Raw genomic sequence first — 21,920 nt, forward strand, 5'->3', positions numbered from 1 at the left:
AGGGGTGGGACTCGGAACCCAGGCTTGTGGATTTAGTATTTCCAAGCCTGTGCTGGACCAACCACACAACATTGTAAACGTGGGTTTACAAATTGTTGGACCTGGATCTGACAGCTGTGCTAATGCATCCATACTGCACTACACAGACCTTCCTGACACAGGTCTGCAGCTTGACCTGTGTCCACATTGCAAAATGATAGGGCCTGAACCTGAGTCACAGCAGGACTTGGGCTTTGACCCTCCCCACCCCAGCTGGGTCCTAGGATCTTGGTTCTGAGCACTTGCTGACTCAAGTCAGACAGATTTGTGTCTGAACAGAAACAGGGTTTAGACTCAAATCTGAGTCAGATCCCGGGCTTAGTGTGCAGTATAGATATACCCTAAGAGGTCTAATTATTTTATCTCATTCTTGATTTGATAAAATGGAAATATAGATGAAAGGGAGAGACAGAGAACAAAGAAATGAAGAGAGATGAAGCAAAAGAGGGAAGAAGAAATAGAGTAAATGCTTCATTGCATCTATCCCACCAGTTTCCTTAGTACCCAGTGCACTCAGCAGGCCATGCCCAAAAGTCCTTATATAAAAGTCAAGTCAATTAGTGTTTTGCTTGTGTAAGTAGTGCTGGATTTAATTCACTAGGGTTGGGGCCAGTGTAGCAATATGCAAAGTGGAGGCATTTTCCTTGGAACCGAAGACACTAGGTATCTGTTTTGGGGGAAGAATTCAACATAATAGTGAAGATACTGGGTTTCAAAAGCCAAAAAGAAAATAAATTAACACACTGACTCTCAGCAAAATAATCAAGAAGGAATGAAAAATACTTTAAAGAGCTAGAGAAAACAAATGTATGAGGACCAGAGCACAGATTAAGGACCCCTGTTCTCAAGTTTGTTTCCCACAGCAATCACATGGATTATTCTATCATTGTTTTTTCCCCCCATAAACGATGGCAGTGACCATCTCTGCAAGCGATTCCACAAAGCCACACGCAGCATCCAAACCGGAAAGCTTTTTCTTTCCTGCCAGCCCATTACTTATTTTTTTTCTGAAAAAAAACTCTGCACTACCCATCACCACCCCCATTCACTTCCAGAGAAGGCTAAATATGCTATGAAAGGCGAGCAGCATAAAGACGATTATAGTATGCTGAGTTAAGGCAGGGCCTAGTCAAATAAACAGGACAACTTCCCCTGGGATGCCTCTCTCCTTTTTCCAATGGATGATGAATCCCACAACCCATCTAGCCGTGATCCTCCTTAAAAAAATCCAAAGCAATCTTTGTATTTCCCCCCTCCCTTTTTTTTCCACTCCCCCCCCCTCCAATCTAGAGGTTGCCAGCAGAGCTTCCTGTTCAGCTTGGCTGGGGGAAAAAAGAAAGCAAGCAAGAACAAAGTGTCTAATGTCATGCTGCCATCAATTATCAATTCAACATTCAGGAGAAGAGAGCATCACCAGTGCCTGTCCTCTAGGGGCAGTTTCTTTTCCCCAACACTCATCCCCCACACTATAGATTCCTTGCAGATACTCCTTAGGTTGTGAAATTCCTAAGAATATGTCATTTCTAAGAATGAAAAGTCCCTGCCTGTGTTAGTACCTCTCGAAGAGTGTGAGAAGAGTGCACATCATCAGAGTATCCATAGAACTTGAACCTGTGAGGTCCCAAACATCTTCAACTTCCATCAATTTCAACAGGAACTGAATCCAGCATATCAGGCCTAAATAGTGTGTGTGTGTGTGTGTGTCCACTTAGAGTTTGGCTTTGTTAGTCTGGTACCACCTATCACTACACAAGATGATACACATGTATAAATAAAATCTGACACATTCCTCTTAGTCTTAGGGATGGTGTTGTGTGTTTGAACATAACAGCACTTAATGTGGCATAGTCTGTGTGATTCATCATTTAAAGGGAAAAAGCGACACCTGGGGAAATGGTTCTTGCTCATTTGATCAGATCCACATTTAGTTCTATTTAATATAATTATCCATAGACAGTATTTACTAATACCATACTTCTGATATCTTTTGGGATGGTGTTCCTCCCCCCCCCACTCTTATCGTGTATAGAAATATATGTCCATTTTTGCAACTATTTCTTTCCAACAGTTTGCCATATCTGCATGTGTATATTGGTACTGAATTAACACATACCATGCCTTTCTTTTGGCACAAGACAAGAGAGATAAACTAGGTCTGTTAAATGAATAACTGTTAAGGGTATACTTTTTAAACACAGAAATCAATCACCCCTCATAGTAACTGACTGAGGTCATTTGCAACATCTATGCTACAGATTCTTTTAAATTTTATATGAACCATGATATAAGGATAGGCACTGCAAAGACCATGCGTGGTTTTCAACTCCATAAGATCTGTATTTGTGACACTGTCCTATTTTTTAATGTGTACTCCAAGATCCAAAGTAAAATACTCAACAACAAGAGCAAAACAGAGGAGGAAGCATGGAATAGTGTTGGTTCATAAGCTTAGTAATATATTGGTTAAATACATCTGTATTTGAGTCTTTTTCTCATACAGTCTGAGAACACATATTGCTGGTGCGCTCTTGAAAATAACTCATACTAAATAGTACAGGCTTGATTATCTGAATGTGATAAAAGACACTAAGTAAATGTGGATAAGCAGAGGGTTTTATAGCTGAGGGACTTTTCAATATAATTAATAGAGACTAATTTACATGAAAGGATACATGATTTCATTTTGGATAACAAGGACTTTCAGATAGCTAAGATTTGGGAAAATTAAGGTCATGCTGTATTGCTTTAACCCAAATGCCTTAATCAACATAACATATTAAAAAAAAAGTCTCAAGATTTCAAAATTTCTGATGCTCAATAACCAAAAAGGAATTCAAAACTAAACAAAAGGTTTCTGTGAAACTTGGGTAAACTTAGGTCCAAAATTAGTCTCATATATCACGAGTATTGTGGAAAATATGGGAACACAGACTGGTCAGATGCATGACTGGGCATGCACCTTCCTATCCATTATGCTACTTTATTAACTGTCATACCTCATAATTATGTAACAGAGAGAAAAGAGATTATGATCTTTCTATCTATTTAGATACTTGTAATGTCTCAGTCACTGTATTTGTCTTAGGGCTTGCATATGGCATAACACCCTCTCCTCATCCTAGGTTAGCATTCTGCAGTAGTGTTATCTTCTGGGTCATGCAATCTCCACTTCAGAGAACATAGTGAAAACATGCATTCACATTCCCCAAATTAACATGGTAAAATATATCCTGTTACTAACAAAACTTACCATAGAGCAATGTGATCATTTTAAAAAACATTCATTCTAAGTCATTTATGCTGTGATAGGTCAAAATTTAACTCATGCTGCACATTTGGATTTTTCAAATGCTTCATTTCATTCTGGACACGTGAAATCATACAAAGTTATACTGACTTTTCCATGTTTCACTCCAATAAAATGTTACAAATACATTATCATGTCTCTTCATCATCATCATCTTTCCCCCTCAATCATCCTAACAAACCAACATCACAAACCACAGCTATTACCTCATACAAAAGTACAATGTTTTGGCAATGCAGTATGAATTCCAGAAACATCATGTTTTAAAATGTGTGGCACCTGCAATCCCTCCACCCTCCATAAAATTTGCTTTGTAGATGAATACTGAGCAGGCTGCTGAATTTTTAATATTGTTTGCCCTCTTCTACCTTGTAATAGGGGTGCTGGAACAACTTTTATAGCGGGGGTGCTGGTGATGGAAATCATGTATTTGGTGTTTGTTACTACTGCTTCAAGCCAGGAGGTGTGGCAACCCTCCAGCACCCCTAGTTCCACTGCCTCATAATAATTCTGGCCCCAAAAGCCCTACCAGGATCTAGAACAGGATCATGCATCTAACTCATACTGAGGCCATTGAGGGATATTCCAAAAAACGGAGAGGGAAGTAGTATACAATTTCACTTGAAAACATCAGCTGATAAAATTTCAGGTTGAATGTTTAATATCTGCTTCCACACAGCTTGTACTGCATGTTCTAACTTGGTCACAGAAGCCTGAGCTCATCATGCCAAAAATATGCATTGTGGCCCACTTTAATACACAAATTAAAGATGATATTTACAGGGGAGGGTTCATATAGAAAATGACAGCCCTAAAGCCCCCATTTCAGGGGCCTGCTCCTGCAACCAGCTGAATTCTCCCAATTCCTATAGAAGCCAATAGGAGTTGAAGCCATTCAACACCTCTCAGGATTGGTCCCTATTTCTACATGCAGCCCGCGAACGTTGATTTGCAGATTTTAGCCTAAATGGTCTCAAGAAATTAATTCTTATTAACCTAGTTATCTAAGATATTTCAAGAGAATCCAACACCATAGGATCAGATCAATGGGGTTAACTCTATATACGAGAGCAATTACCGTATTTTTGTCCAGTTACTTATGACTATAGAACTGCTTCCCAGTGAGATCCAGTATATGCAAATAGCTTTTTTTAGTCCCACATTGCATATGTCTCATCAGAACAGAGTGACGTTGAATGCGGGGTAAGCTAAACAAACAGAACTTTACTAAACACTGTGGACTGTTCCATCCATGTGTCTAAGTTACTTCCAGACTCACTCCACATGTTCCCCTGGTGTCCCATCCCTACAGGGAACATGGACCCTCTGACTCCAGTTCCACTGATCATGATGCATGTTTCCTATTTTTAAAACATTTTAATATAAACATTAAAACAAATAATTCAAGCTCAGATCCCCAGCCCATGTTCCTTTGTCCAGTGGTTGCTAACTCACAGCCAAGTTCAAGTCTTGTCTTTACCCCACTCAGCTGGTTACATAGTGTTTCATGATACAGTGTACACAAAGGGCATCACACACATACTGTGACTAAAGCTACTCTCCTGGAATAATTTTAGTCTCACAAGATCACACTTCAAAATACTCCATATGTCCAGTTTGGTTATTTCTCCTTTTAAAATGCTTACAAATGCAGTATTTTAATGTAATCATATTTTATCTAAAAACAACTATTTGAAGTTCTTGGTGCCAGCAAAAGCATCAGGAAGAGCCAGTTATGACAACATTTCCATTTTATTGTCTTCCCTTTTCATGGTCCCACTCCAATCCCCATCCTGAAGTCAATGGGAATCTTTCTACTGGCTTCAATGGGCGCTGGATAGGGCCCTGTGATGGTAAATTAATTTAGTGCTCATGAAAGGAGGCAGAAAATTACAAGCATATTCTCTGTTTATACATAGGGTGACCAGATGAGAGATGTGAAATATCAGGATTCGGGGGGGGGGGGAGGGAGGAGGAGGAGTGGGGTGCCGGCGGAGCAAAAAACAACCAACCAAACAAACCAAGAGCCGGCGGTGGAGGAGAAAAGAAAAGAAAAGAAGAGCCATCAGAGCATAGGAAAAATTAGTGGGGGCTGAGCTCCCACTGGCAGATCCACGCCCCCCCCTGCACCAGTTCACCTTCGCTCTGCCTCCACCTCCCCTGAACTGGCTGTCGCGTCCTGCTTCTCCCCCCTCCCTCCAGCTCTTGCGCCGCCATACAGCTGATTAGCACAAGCCTGGGAGGGAGGGGGGAAGAGGAGGAGGAATGCGGCATGCTTGGGGAAGAGGCGAGGCCAGGGCAGGGATTTGGGGAGGGATCCAATAGGGCAGTGAAGGGGCGGGGCTGGGGGGCAGGGCGAGGGTGGGATTTGAGGAGGGATCCAACGGGGGAGGGAGGGGCGGAGTCGGGGTGGGGACAGGGTGGAGTTGGGGCAGGGGGGCGCAAGCCTCCTCCGCCTGTGCACTGGAGGGCAAAATATCGGGACAATTCACATCCCAACCGAAATATCGGGACAGTCCTGATAAAATCGGGACATCTGGTCACCCTATTTATATACAAAATAGCTACTGCAAGGACAGAATAGGTACTGCAAGGCAACATGCTTCCCCAGGCATCCCTATCCCTTAATTAAAGGGACCAATTCTAGAAATAAGAGGAAAGTCCATTCTCTGGGTCCCTTTGGTTCTTGGCCTCTTTGTTATGACTACCCACCAAGGTACCATATACTGCCGGATGTGATCATACAAACACTTGTTCACTGGGAACCAGACCAATACAGCCTCTCATTGCAAATAAGCTGTTGGACAACCATTGAGTAGTAACAATTTTTGGATTCTACTGTTCTGGGGGGTGGTTAAACCAGTCAAATCAGAAAGGCCCAGTTCGCCTGCTATCATCCAGTTCCACGCCTACCACAACCTCCCATCAGGGTCATTTCCATCTTAGAACAAAAGCAGCTGTGGTCACCTGCCCATGTCCCAGGCAGAAATTGCAATGTATCAGCATGTCTTCCTTCAACTTAACCTGATAAATGGACCTATAACTGCAAATTAAGGCTATTTCAGGCACCCACTTCAGTGTTTCATACTACTATGGCAGATCAAAGGATTGGGGGTGGAGATAGGATCTCAGATACCTGTCTGTAGGGACTGATAACTGAGATAAACAATTAACAACATTTTATAGTTCCAAATTCCTATGAACACTGAACTTTTGCAATAACTGATCATTGGAAGGTGTACATCAAATAGCTTTTGATTGAGAACTTTTTTTCCTCATAGGCTTGTGTGGCCCACATACACATCCATCCTTTCTTCCTCTTTACAGTGTTTAATATTAGGTCAAACTATTTGAAAATAAAGATGCTACATGTACTTTGGTATGCAGCAGTCAACTGAATTCTGGAGGCTTTCAAAACTGAAGCCAGGGAGGGCTTCCTTTAGGCACAAGCAACACAAGCGATTGCTTTGAGCCCTGTGCTTCCAGGGGTTCCCAAAGTCCTATACTAACTTGGTGACTGACCTGATTCCCCGCTCAGGTAATGTGACCAGAGGCTTGAGAAACTGACAGATGAATCTCCTCCTCTGGAAGCCTGGGGGCCTGCAATTCATAGGGCTAGTCCTTATCTAAGAATTTGGTAATATGCATGCAGCAGAGAGACTGTGAAAATTAGCTTCTCAACCCTTACTTTAGAGTCATCTGTTCCTGTCTTTACCACAAATAAAAACCCAACTTGCTAATAGCTAAACTGGTCAAGCCAGGGGGCTAGGGGCTGGGAAGGGGGGCAGGGGTGCAACACTGGATAGGCAAGTGAATCCTACTTTGCCAATCCTCCCCTCTCCCTCTAATGCTCCTCTTAAGCTAGCCCTTTAGAGTGAATGGTATGGGTGACACAATGTGGCAGTTTGTTTCAACCAAACATAGCAAGTAATGCATTTAGAAATTTAGTGGTGGAAAGGAAAACAAACAAAAAAAAAAAGAGAGAGAGAGAGAGCTGGTATTCATTCCTCCTTCATTAATGGCATAAGGCAACTAAGGTTTAACAGCATAAATCAAATTAAATAGCCCAGGGATCTGGTTTGAAAGTTGCCATTTTAATAAAAGGGAGACAACTGGCAGGTTGTTCAGACTACAGACATTCTCTCTCTCGTTCTCCTCCTCCTCCCCTGCCCCGCCCCTCACCACCACCCCTACCAACTGACTTCTCAAACGTAACTTGTCCTGCACTCATTTTGGAACTCCATTCAAGCCACAGTGGACTTGAGGACTTTACTGAAAGCAAATGGACAATAAATGTAACTATATTACCAAAGGGCAATGGCGTGAGGGGGAAGCAAATAAAAATGACTACATTGTTGATATTGGTCAAGTAGACTTTCCCCTGTAAAATTTCCAAGAACACTGGGGTTGAATTGGAAGCTTCATTCATTCACAGTCGATTTTTTTAAAAATAGGCTTTCTATCCTATCCCCCATTCCTGAATATAGCATAGCATCTCATTCTTTTCTTAGCACTTTACTGGAAAGCAGATAAGCTGTTATTTCCTGCTCCTGAATAAACACATTTTATTGAAGAATTGTTCTGCCAATAAGAGGGTTAAATAATTTCAGCACAGTTGTTGTGGGAAGATGTGGTGGCCGAAGAACTAGCTTTTTTCTCTCCAATAGAATGATAATGTAACTGGCATCAGAATTTCCTTAAGCTCCATAGGTGTGATGTTCTGAGCTCTACCTGGAGAGGACAACAGTAATTCCCACACAGACATAGAAATGTGCTTTTTCATCCAATAATGTGTGTTGGGAGTGGAGAGAGAGAGAGAGAGACAGAGAGACAAAACTCTGCAAGCACAGGGTTAGGACTCTATTATTTTAGTATCACTATAACTTTACTACTGTTGGGGCTTATTTCTCACCAACACTAATAGAAAATTATTTAGACATCTGCTGTCTGTGCATTATGCTTGGCCTAAGAATATAAGATGACTTCAGGTTTCCAGTATCACCTGCCTTTTATCCTTACAAATCCAATGTAATCTTTCTTGCATCATCACAAAAGGTCTGCACAAAATAAAGGCACAGGCAAATAAAATGTAATGGTTAATAGCATCACTCTCTCAAAACTGCTTATAGTACCACAGAGGAAATCTTTATAAAATCACAGCAAAGTAAACAACAATTAGTCATTTTTATCACTCTCCTGAAAGCTTTGGAGCAAACAATCCTGCCCTGCTTGTTATGGAAAGGTACATTTATTGAGAAGAGCATTTTGCAATATTATGATCTGACACAACCTCAAAACTATGGTAATCAGCAACTCTCTAGATACAGCAGCAGGAACCTTTAGCCTTGTCCAAAGGTGTTAACAATGCAGTACTAATGTGACACAACACTAAATGGATGGCCGAATACAGAGACCACTCTATGTATAGGAACCTGCTTTCTTCCTCTTTTGCTTAAGCCCCCTCCCCCACTATACTCCTAAGGAAAACATTATCAAACCCTTATATTAAAAGTATTGGAAGCAGAAAAGAAACACACTTTGTAAAACATGTTTTGGAATAAAACCAGTAAAGCCAAGGCAGATAACAGCTAAACTGCTAGCAAAAGATTGAAAACTTTAATGGTTTTCACTATGTTTACAGCATGTCCTTTTCCTCTAGATTATCTGGTAAGAGTTAAACATGAGCTAGTCACCTTTGCCTGAGATCAAATTGACACGTCTGGGGTACATTGTAAGCTGCAAGTTTTCTGTATGTTTCAATAACAGCTTGCTACTGAACATTTTAGACTCTCTCTCCTTCTGAACCTTTAGACAGATGAACTGGGTCAAAACGATTGTACTGCATGTCTATAATTTATGCCGGAAGAAGAGCTCTGTGTAAATTTGAAAGCTTGTCTCTCTCATCAACAGAATTTGGTCCAATAAAAGATGTTACCTCATCCACCTTGTCTCTATAATTTATGCCATTAGTTTGTTTTCTCTCATTGCTCCAGTAAAGAAAAAGGGCTGTCCTGATTTAAAGCTGTAAATTCAATTCAAATGGGAAAGTGTTAAATCCAGAAGTGCCTTTGGTTCATTAACTTCCATGTTGATTTGACACGCTCTGTAGTGCTTGGGCAACAGACTCTGCTAGACAACCTATTCCTAAGCAAACAGTGTTTTGTGTCATAAACCATCTGGGGTGCCAGGTATAAGGGCTAGTCATCTAAAGTCACCTGATATATTTGGAAATTTTGAGGTGCAGAACTAAGAAACTTTTCTTCATTACAAAACCCCTTTTGCTAGGCTAAGGAGATCACCACCAAAGGAATGATGGAAGGAACAAAATTTTGGCTGAGGTAGTTGTTTTCATTATTCAGCTGAAGAAAACCATTGGATATACAAGCTTTCAAAAAATCTATGGTTTTTCTAAGGTACCAATAAAAGTAATACCATTCATAACCTGGACAGTGCTCCCTTTCAGATAGACTCTATAGTTGCAAAGCTAAGTGCCAAGCAGATGGCTGAAATCTGTTTTGTATAAAAAGTGTGTGTGTGTGTGTGTGTGTGTGTGTGTGTTAAACTGCACTCTTTGTATTCATATTCAGGCCTAGGTTTTAGCCATCAAAATACTGGCACCGAGGCAATCATTAGCAGCATTTTAGGCAACTGGCAACTAAGGTATTCACTGTTTTCCACAAAATGTTCAGCTAATATCTCCCAGATGTATAATTAAGATAAAAGATCATCTTCTTAACTTGATATCAGTGCTTTGGATGGCCTTTCAATAGACATTGTATGCGAAAAGCTATTTTATTTTATTTTTTTAAATAATGCTCAACTTTTATTCTATTCTATTTTTCTTTTCTTTTTTCTTAAAAAAAATAAACAAACAAACAACAACTTCCCTTATATCGGTTTCCATATCAGCCTCCATCACAACATATTGATAGCAACATAATTTATCTCCACAGCCAATCATTGCAGTAACAGTATCAATCGGGAGTTTGGGTAACCTACATTGATAAAACTTTGTATTTCTTTTTTTATAAACTCATTATAAAATAATATATTTTATTTAACCTCCCCAGCTATATATAGATGTTTAGATCAATTCTGTGGGTCTGGAGAAGTTTGGTTTCCTTATAGAGCAGCGGACCACTTCAAGAATCGATTCCTAAGTCTGCCATTCATATACTGTGTAACTTTGGGCAAGTCATTTATCCTACAGGTGTCCAGGGCCGGCTCCAGACCCCAGCACGCCAAGCGCGCGCTTGGGGCGGCGTCCCAGCAGGAGGGCGGCAGGCGGCTCCCGCGGACCTTCTGCAGGCATGCCTGTGGAAGGTCCGCTGGGACCGCGGCTCCGGTAGACCTCCCGCAGACGTGCCTGCGGAGGGGCCAATGGTCCCGCGGCTCCGGTGGAGCATCCGCAGGCATGCCTGCGGGAGGTCCACCGGAGCCACGGGGCCAGCGGACCCTCCACAGGCTTGATTTAAAGCTGCGGGAGGTCCGCCGGAGCCGCCTGCCGCCCTCCCGCTGGGACGCCATGCTGCCGTGCTTGGGGCGGCGGAAATCCTAGAGCTGCCCCTGCAGGTGTCTCAGTTAACTTATTAATAAAAAGGCTTGTTTATTATTATGAATCACAACAACAATATAGTGAGGCCTGAGATGGAAGCTCCTAGGCTCCACCACAACACAAATAAATAATAATCCTTATACAGTACCTACCACAATGGGGCATTTAGGCACTACTGGAATACAAATATAACATTATTGTTAATGCTCTTGTTATCACTGTTATCATCATCACCTTCTATCTGATGCACACAGCTGTTTGTGAAGCTTAAGAAGCTAATATTTCTAAAGCACTTTGAGATTGGCAGATTATAGTTCCTATAGAAATGTTTCTCAATGTTGATGGAATCCTGGCTTCATTGAAGTCAATGGGAGTTTTGCCACTGACTTCAGCGGGGCCAGGATTTCACCCTGTGGTCTTTGATAAGTCACTTTATCATTCCACCTTGTTTTACCCATCTCTAAAATGGGTGCAGTAATGCAGGCCTGTCTTGGAGGGGCGGGAAAGAGGCTTAGTTAACTAAGGCCTATATTTTCAGAAGTGACCAGTGATTATGGATGCCCAAGGGGCCAAAGCACTCAAAATTAATGACCACTTTGGAAAATGTTGGCTTTACTGGCCCTATCCTACAATGAGCTCTGCATGGGTGGACCCTTGGAACATCACAGAATCTGTTATTATTATAATCAGTTATCTTGCAAGGAGACCCTTTTATAGAGCTTCTTAAACAAGACAGCTCACTCACCCAGGTATAACATTTAGAAGCTAAACAGCTCGAATCCAAAGATTCTGGAGTTTGTATCCACTGTTTTCAACTGTATTTTGTGAGAGAATGATACAGCACAGATTAAAGCCAAATCTACCACCATCATTCATTGATCCAGTCCTACATTGCAGTGTATTCCTGCAAATTATTGCCACCGGAAATGCAAAATATTGAAAGAGAGGTTATGGAAAATTTCTTACATGGTAAGAAAACAACTCCTACCTTTTAATAAGCTTCTGTCACATTCTTCATTTTGGGTCTTTGTCACACATTTTAAAAAGCAGATATCAAATATTTGGATGGGTGAGAACCACAATATATTTTGTACCCTGTAACATGGTTTCTGCTTTTAAGTTACTTAGTTTGCTCATAGTGGCTGCTTATATTGCTGCCTTTGGAAAGTTATTCCTCACATTAATTACAATCTGTGTAAAGAATATTTTTCCTGTAGTCCCCCAGTGTCTGGTCCTAAGGTTGTAAAACGTATGACAGCTTTTGTACCTATGGCTGGAGAGCGTAATTGTTCTCCAAGATGAGTCCTTTACTTGGCTGTAAGTTACATATACACTCTTAATTTACTGCTTAAACACTGCATGTTCTGCTACCTATATTCAGTTCTTAAAATTTGCATGCAGGTAGGGAATTATTTTTGACACGTGCTCAGAAAATTGGAGATGTTAGAGATGGTATTTTCCCCCTCTATCAAAGTAGCTGAAAGAATATCTAAAGCTGTAAATATTCTTGGAGACTTAATGCTATTAATTATATTCCAGAGCCCCTGTTTTACATATTTAAGTAATTTAAATATTATATTTCATCTTGCTAGAATGAGACCTTTAGAAACAGTAATTGGACTGCTAGAAATCTATAATTTGCAGTTCTCAGGATCTTAAGAAGGGGAAGAATGGTTTTGAGGTTAAAGCAGAGGACTAGCAGGCAGTATCGCTGGCCTCTTTCCCTAGATGTGCCAATAACTTTGCAACTTTGTTCCTCAGTTTCCTCATGTGTTGGCTGGGGATAACAGTGATATTTTATTGCTAGACATCATGGAAGTATTGAGAATTAATTCATTAATGTTTCAAGTTCCTAAAATGAAAGGCACTATACAAGATCTACTATCCACAATAAATCAGTGTCTATAGCTATACTTAATTTTTTTAAAGGCTGGGAAGACACAGTTTAATCAACCCCGCTATGTTACTGTGGGTTGAGGAAACAGACCTACAAATGTATATGCATGCCCTACTGTACCAGCACAAACATACATTTGTGCCTGCCAAACAGTCATTCACTGACACAAATCTGCATTTTTGCAAGTACACAGGTGAACATATAACCAGTGTGTAGATTCTCTATGTGAATTCCACAGTATGACTTTAAGGCTGAATTCTCATTCATGATCGATATCATGGATCCCTTATCTACACTATGATTCTGTCTCATGCAAAAGACATTGACATTAGTAAAGGTTCTGAGCACTCAGTACGTTCTTCAGGGTACAGTCCCTAGTGGGGCTCTGATCCAGGACTGCTATTGCAACACAAACAAATAATAAACAACAATACAAGTGCAGAGTGTGCATGAGATTTATAGGGCATATCTAAGAGCAGTGTTTTGCCCTTTAGTTTGTATGACATCTTATGCAAAACACTTTATTCCATGTTTTATTTAGTTTATCGTGTTTGGGTTTTAATGTTTCACACCAGTAGAAGAATGAGCATGTACCATGTAAAGACAATCCAGCAAAATTACACCAGTTTGTAACAGAAGTGCCAAAGCTGGAAGGCCCCCCAGCTCTATCAAACACACTAAGAGTACTTGTGCCCCACAGAGCCCCTGAGTGTGTAATTAAAATTTAGGGGAGAAAATACCACAAGTACAAACTTTACAAAAGTTTTTAGAAAAAAATATTTCCAGGTGTTTTTTTTTTTTAAAGTGAATTTAATGAAACTGCCAGGTTGATAGCTCTGAAAAACAGAAGTCTTCTCTGTAGCCGCAGGACAAATAAAGCATGGGCAGTGCTAATGCAAGCCAAGCTTTCCCCGACACAACTTCGCCAAAGTGCCTCAAGCCTGACATAGTCAGACCACCTCTAAGGGTGAGAGGGCACTTTAAGCTCCGTGCCCATTCTTTACATGGCCCCTCTGCTGAGATAGTGAATACCCTAAAATTGACATTAATCTAACACACTATGGATTTTATTTATTTTTTTAAAATTCCGGCCTTTCACACTGTGATGCATTTTGCCACATCACATCCAGCCACAGCTGTGTCTTTTTAGGTTACTCTAGGGTAAATGGAACATAAACCTAATGCAACCAATTAACATGAGCTATTGAAGTAATATATAATACAAACACACACACACATATACACACACCGTTTTTAATCTTGCCTTCATATTTTCACCATAGTTACTTTTAAAAACATAGTTATCTCCCAAAGACCTTCAAACAATGAAATAGGAGAGCTTGTAGAAAAGTGTCATTGGTTTACAGCCAGCAACTTCTCTTTATACTGTTGCTCTTACTCTATCTATTGTGTGGGCACTGGCAAGTAGCCCTACTTGCTATTAGCCAGATTATTTTTATCCATGCAGTATGAAAAATCCTGTGCAGTTAATGAATGAACTATGGTACAGTAGTTTACTCTCATCTTCTTAACTCCAAGAAACGAATGCATGTATGCACTCAGCACCAAAGAGACAATGAGGATGAAAAATCCCACAGGTTCTCCTTTACATTTCCTAGTTAGAAATTATACTAGATATAGACAACAATCTTAACTATGCAAATACATACATACATGCACATGCAAACTTTATCACCACTAATAAGGAACTCTGATTTTTCTGACAAGGAAACCAAAAATATCTATTTACTATGCTTATTTTTTGCTCAAAAGCATTTCAGTTCAAGGCATGAAGAATGGAAAAAAATATTTAGTAAAAAGTCTTAAATTTAAACACACAAAATAATTAGCACAGGTAGCATTTTATGATATCTTTAGAATAAATAGCATCACTTAAACCACACAGACACTCACTTGCTAGAAAACCAAGCAATAAATAAAATCAATATGAACTTTCAGGAAACACAAAAGCAGAAGTACATTACAAACTAAGAGTATAATTATTATAGATATCAATGAGCATTTGTTCCTTTTAAAAAAAATTAACACAGAGAATCTGGAATCCTGTAGGTCAATTTTTAAAAATGTTTTTATTTAAATTTATCATATCAAGCTTTTTATGTACACATTGATTTATAAATATTACCTAATTAATCCTCACAATATACTTTTCAGGGAGGCAAGTCCAATGCTGATTTCAAACATCTAAAATGAGCCAGGAAACTCGCTATATTCATTGTAATTCTGTCATGTTTTACAAATATAAAATGATTACATCACCTTGCAGAAAATTAATAGCTCTCAAGCAAAGTGACAAAAGGTCATGATGTCCAAAAATGTCACATATGCCAAAAACTAAAGCAAAGAGGAAAATATTGACAAGTTTCTCAAAAAATAAAAAACAAACAAAAAACCCATCACAAAAAACAAACTAAACAAAAAAAAACACAACACACCTGGGCAACTCCACTGAAGTACAGATTAAGATGATTCTAACAGTTAGAACTCAATTCAGGTCCTTTTTTTTAAACCCACCAACCTTCAGAAATATATACTTTTTATATTAATTACCACTTTCTACATCACAATTCCATTCAGACCTTACATTATTTTAATATACAAAGGTCCCTGCAAGCAGCTCTCACCAAAATTCTTCAAAATCTTGTCTAAATTTGGTGTCTCTCTCAACAACTAGTATGTGTAGAACTTCACACTGTCAAGAGGACATATGGGCTCGGGAGCAACTTTTAGTGACTCTTGCTTCTCGGGTTGACAGAGGCTGTGATCACTGTAGAGGTGACAAACTCAATCTCTTCAGTGGAGGGTGCAGTGCACACTGTTCTCAAGTACCCCCCTAGTGGCTGGCTGAAAGTAGGTATTGCATGATCTCCAAAGGAAATGGGAGATGTATAAAACTTATACTACGACAGGCTACTCTGTAGAGTACGAGGGGGGAGATAAAACATGTAGGACGATAAATATTAAAAAATAGTAGCCCTGAATGAAAGGGTGGGTGAAAAATCCATAATCTCCCACTTCAACCAGTAATTTTGTCAGGTATATCTATGAAATGGTGACAAAGACTCACTGATATAAGCTCATGTCAGGTATGGTGCTCAAGATACCTAGCAACGGTTCATCACCCAAACCAGAAAGTTAAAGTAACAAACATATCTTTTTTTTTTAAATGTTGTAGAGGGGAAAAGATTTTCATATTCCTTAATCTAATGATCCGACTGGAGTTTGTTTTCTTTCTAATTCAGTTTTAACTTTACTATATTTAAGAAATGAACAGGAGTTTATATGGTGTTTCAGTGATACACCAGATAAAACCAGATCTAAAAACATTTTTTTTAAATCCTTGCTTCTATATATGCTGCTTGTTAAACAAAATCCTTATAATCATCAGAGAAGTACTACCGTTATTGACCAATTGCTGTGAACTCTTCTTTTCACTTGACTATGGTGTCAGGTATTCACAGGCACTGCATAGTTGTATTGTGTACAGGTAAAACATGGCAACATACTTTCTTTCTTCTTCCACTTATTGATTAATTATGTTTAAATCATGACTGAACAACAAATGATTAAAAAAAATAGCCAAGAGAATGTCGGTCTCATTTTTGCAACTTAGTTCTGAAAGCGGAGATATTTGACATGCATATAGGTAAGTGCCCTACACAACATTTTAAACAGATGGCTTAAAAATATATATAGTAAGAAGAGCATGCAAAGAAATTGAGGTTTTACCTGTGGATGATATTATTTTTCTTAAATATATATTTGTGAATGTATCATTATATCTAACAGAAATTTATGTCTATCCTACCAAACAGCATTGTGGCTAAGTAATACAACACGTTATCATTATGTCTTTTAATATGCCTCTCATGCGATATAGCTATGGATGCTAGTTAAAAGCTCCCTAAGAAATAGTAAATACTTCATATGCTTATTGTGTTTAAGATCTCTGGATAACAAGAGGAAGAAAAACAGTTCTTATCACGTATAAAGGTACCAATAAAACACACTATGCACATAAGCATCGCAACATGCTTGGTGGTGGTGGAGTGTGTGTGTGTGTGTGTGTGTGTGTGTGTGTGTGTGTGTGTGTGTGTGTGTGTGTGTGTGTGTGTGTGTGTGTGTGTGTGTGTGTGTGCGAGCGCGCATTAAGTAACTCTTTGAATACAGATGAGGAGCCAGCCACCCAGAATCCGGTAATGCCAAAGTCTTGAACCAAAAAATACAACAGTATGAACTGTTCAATTTGATGTGTCGCTTGTCAGTCCCCTCATATGTAAATCTGCATTCTAAATGTAGTTGGTTATTCAAACAACTTGTAAATTATTGAGATGTTAATAAAAGTCTATAATCAGTTACAGTCAACTTCTTCCCCATAAAGCATAAGCACAACAAATGAAATCAGTAAAGAACATTAATGAACATTCTGGAAATGTATTATTCCTTTAGTCCTATCACAGAAATATAAAAACAACCTAATTTTATTTGGGCAAAAATTGTTATCTGAAACTTTCCACTTGAGTTCAATTATTCCTCTACTCCCAGACCCTTACACCTAAATAAATAAACAGGAAAATCATTTTTTGAAAAAAAATCAGTGGAACATAAGTGACATCCAGTTCAATATTGGTAAAATCTCAAACTTTTTTTTTTTAATCAAAGCATAACTTTTTTTTTATTTCTACAGGTAGATTTTACAAGAATGAGACATTCTGGGTTGGTTTGTTTTTTACAAAAACTCTCAGCACAAATAGTTTAAGGTGAAGACTCAGTGTAACTTTGGTTCATAAAAGCACTTATGAAATATACAAAGTTTCCATTTAGGAAAATGATTTCTCCATTTAACAGTGTTGGTATGACCCCAAAATAAATTCAGTGGGAGTCTGAAATGTCTCTTGCAGCATAGCAACTAAGTGTTTTCTCCCCTCAGCAGAGACTTACATTTACACCCTTGAGCCCTTCCCTTTCTACAGACTGTCTATCTACTCATGTAATTTCTAGAGCAAGCACCCTTTTATTCTCTCTCTACCTTTTGTCTTCCTTTCTTCCTGAGGAAATATTAACCTACCCTTCCTTTTTCAACAAACACCACACACTTCTTTACCTTGAATCTACAAAAAGACGTCACTTTGTCATGATGCCTAGTTTAGCCACTCTCAAAGGCTACAGAAAAATGTAAATATGCAGTATTTAACGTTGATTTAAGAATATCATACACAAGGGACATTGTTAAGAGATTACTTTATTTTTCATTTACTAGATTTTATTAGGACATTAAAACTTTATGCTGGGCATTTTTGAGCTCTTAATCATTCTACAAATTTCAGTACTGTTCGTGATGGTTCTAGCTACACTTGCTTTATTTCTCAAGGATCTCAAACCTTCTATTGTGGGTTTACCTTCTGTTTTCAACAAACTTTATGTGATTTTAAAAGATCAAGGCTATTCTTCTGAATAATTTGATGTGGATTCTAAGTGCCACAGGTGCACCAAAAAGTACATCCCAGCAGTCATTTACTCCCTAATAAGTAGACAGATTCCAGTTATAAATTTCTCCATACATTTTTTTCTGCAAGCATTCTCCTCCTCAGTTTGTGCTTTCTGATGATCCTTTCAATTATACAATGGAACCTCCATAAATAAAAATAAAGAGGTGCAAGGAACTTCTCAGTAGAAACCAAAATCCCTAACACTTAAGGAACGATTTATAAATTGTATGTGCTAATTTACAAAACCTAGTGCATGTTACTACTGCTGCTGAATTAATTAATGCTTGTTTATTCACCTGACACTGTGGACCATTTTCATTCCTAGTGTGTATCAGAAATGTCCATGATAAACAAGAGAAGTCTCCTTCGTTCTAACCCCTCGATTCATTAGAAACTTGGGGTGACACTTTAAAGTTTCTAAACTGCTTATAGTTACTAGGGTACAATGAAACATGAACAATTCTCCTTAGGGCAATGGTGACAGCGAAAGAATAACTACTCTTCTGCAGTACATATACACTCTGAGAACTAAACAGCAAGCTCTACATGCTGAATTTTTACCTCCTTGTAATCTATTACACAATCAGATAGGGGCTTGTGCATGTTAGTAACAAAACAGAAGCTGACCATGTGGATGTGACAGGTGGGACCCCAGAGTGTGGAGAAAACACACTCAAAGTATTGTACTTGTTGAGAATATAACTGCTCAAGAAGCAGCCTCCTATATATGGTACATGGATATACATGTGAACTGTGTGTGTGCGCGCGCGTGTGTGTATGTATGTTCTTATGCCTGTCTTTTGGTAAATATAAATACACTACATGGGCAGTATCTGTTGTGTGCGCATATGTGTGTGTGTGTGTGTAACTATAGCCAAACACACATATACAATGTAAACAAATGGTAATGATTAACAGAGATATTGGTTTGTATTACTAATTCCAACTACAGAGGAAAAATGGTAAAAAAAAATCATATGTTGCGAGGTTTCTTTTATATTGCTTATCTTTATTCTTGAAATCATCTGCATAGCAAAAAGAATAACAGTTTATTGATTATTTAAATAGAATTTTTAAAAGAGCAAATCTCTGAGCTCTAAAAATGAAATGTATGCCTTGAGAAAGATTAGGGAGAAATTAGTTTTACTACTATGGAAAAAGTTAGGTTCAAAATGAAGAAGAAAAAGTCATGTAATGAGAAGTCAAAGGGGAAAAAAAAGTCCATCAATAAAAAAATGAAAAGACTATATCTGTTTAATAGACTTACACGTATTCTATTCATCACAAAGTTCAAAGAACAATCTAATAGCTTCCTTACAAATTTCTGCCTTGGTGAAGTATATGGAATACTTTTAACCACTGACTGCGTGTGCAAGAGAAATCTGTTTATTGTTATATTAGCTCAGGGTTCATCACTATAAACAGTAATAGTTTCCCAGGTACTCTAGCTAACTTAATATAGTACATATGAGCAAAAGCAATCTTTACTCTTCTATCACAATAAGAAGAAACTAAAGAAAAATTTCAGGTATTTTAAATAGAGCTGACAAATGAATTGTATTAAATAAAATCTTTTAAGTAGTTCAACAATTCTAGTGCCGTTTTCTGGTAAGGAAGTGTTTTAGTCACAAAAAGAGACAGAAAGTGTTAAAATAGTTCTTGCTTTTTTGAATTTCCTACTTAATTCATATTCTTCTATTTTTATTTTTCTTCTTTATTTTAATCCCAGCATTCTTTCCTGTCCTTTCACTGCATGCATGTTTTTCTGCCTACTTAAAATGTTTTCATCTTCCTTTCTTTCTGTGCCTTTTACTATCATATTCAGTAGTTTGAGCGATGAACAGCTTGACTTAGCATATTTTTAACCAGCTGGTCTAGCACCTAGCCTGCATTGCATAGTCAGATACAACCAAATGTTTATACAGAAGGTAGCTTTCATGAAAAAAAAAAAAAAGCCTAAGTAACATGCATCCTGGCGTTCTTTTGTTTACTAAATGAAAAGTTTGAATTCTTTGTTAAAGGAAAACAAAGGCCTATTTATAATATTTAAAAATTAAGCTGGAGGGGAAGGATATTGGATCTTCAGTGGAAGTGTGTACAAATGTATGAGAGGAGGCTTCAAAACACAGTTTAGAAAAGGCAGATTTAAGTGAAATAAGTATTACGCTCTGGAGGTTACAAGTCACTGCCAGGGGTAGCAAAAAACTTAATTCCAAATGTACAAGGCTCTTACTTTAGCAAGAGGGGGGAGGCAAATAAATAGGTCACAAATCAAAATTCTGCTTTTGACACTCAATGAAAGAGATGTTAGCTAAAACTTAGATTCAAGTTTCCCTTTTTTTTTAAAAGATACTTAAAAGCTGATCTATTGACAGAATGTTGTGATGTTAACTTGACTAAAAATAATAACTTCTGTTAGATCAACAAAATGTCATGTGCTTTACAGAGCGCCTTCCAAAGTTTTAGGGAAGAATCAGATTGGAAGTTAAATCCATGGTTTCACCCATAACCAGACACCTTCTCTATCACCCCAGAAATCACTTCTTGAAGAGAGAAAGTGATGCTAAAAATTAGGGCATTCTGCATCAAATATTGCCTCCCATATTTTAGTACAGTGGCTCAGAGAAGGAGTGTGTGTGTGTGTGAGAGAGAGAGAGATCATGATAACGTTCATTAAGATGCCCATTAGGGATCTAAACACCACCAGAAAAGCATCACTGGTGAAGCAGTTTTAAAGGACTTTGCACATCCCTTCGATCTGGTTCAGGCAACAACAACCACCACCACCAAATGATCAGCAAACTGACATGTAATCTGAATTGCAAAGATAAAGCTTCTCCACCGAGCATTCTTTTGGGGAGCATCTCACCACTGATACAGAGACTGCTGCAAAAAGGGAGTTATACTTTCTCTCTCTCTCTCTCTCTCTCTCTCTCCCACACACACACACACACACACGCACGCACACACACCACTCACCTTTCAAACTCCTGAGGTAAATCAGGGTCAGTTAGCATGCTGGAAAAGCACAATTTCCCTTTGTCACAGCAGCCACCTATGATCGCCTCCAACTGAACCTGTCAAGTGAGTCCAAACCTTCTAAACCGATTGATTTTCTCTCTCTCTCTCTCGTTCTCTCTCTCTCCCACCCCCCTCTCTGAGCTAGGACTCCTTGACCAGTCTCTTAAAGGGGTAGCACGCTTAGCAGTAGACACTGTTTATAAAACTCCCCCCACAGCGGAGCAGCATGCTGCGACTGCAAAGCACTAGGCAACCTCAGGGTGCCTGTCCTTTCCTTTTAATTCTGTCCTCCAGTCACCACAAAATGGGAGAAGTCAACTCATTTAACGTCCATAACAAGAAAAGAAGAAAACCCAAAACCTGTAAACCAGGCGCGAACCCCTGTGCTGAGGCAGATCAGTGGAGAAAGAAGATAAAACAAGAGCAGCCTGATTAAACTGAAGCTGTTATCAACTCCCTCGGAGTTGAAATAGGGAAGAAAAGATTAGGCACATAAAAATGTAACCAAAGGCATTTGTACTCAAAGAATTTCCATTCCTCTCCTCTCCTCTCCCCTCCCCCCTTTTTTAAGTCTCTCTCTCCCTCTCCTTC

The 21,920-nt window shown here is 38.9% G+C and overlaps 1 protein-coding gene across 43 annotated transcripts in view; it reads right to left on the bottom strand.

The window, feature by feature from the left end:
• The window catches only part of SOX5 (SRY-box transcription factor 5), an 862,257-nt gene that overhangs the window by 347,106 nt on the left and 493,231 nt on the right, over positions 1–21,920 (bottom strand). Inside the window, exon 1 of one of the 43 annotated variants that reach the window (XM_039543919.1) lies at positions 21,288–21,398. The exons of the other annotated variants lie outside the window; for them this stretch is intronic. Within the exon in view, the coding sequence (XP_039399853.1) occupies positions 21,288–21,325 (38 nt within the window). The 5' untranslated portion in view covers positions 21,326–21,398. Of the gene's footprint in view, positions 1–21,287; positions 21,399–21,920 lie in introns of those variants that run through there. 43 annotated transcript variants of the gene reach the window in all.

This window comes from Mauremys reevesii, linkage group 1, assembly GCF_016161935.1.
Source record: "Mauremys reevesii isolate NIE-2019 linkage group 1, ASM1616193v1, whole genome shotgun sequence".
NCBI classification, from domain to species: domain Eukaryota; kingdom Metazoa; phylum Chordata; order Testudines; family Geoemydidae; genus Mauremys; species Mauremys reevesii.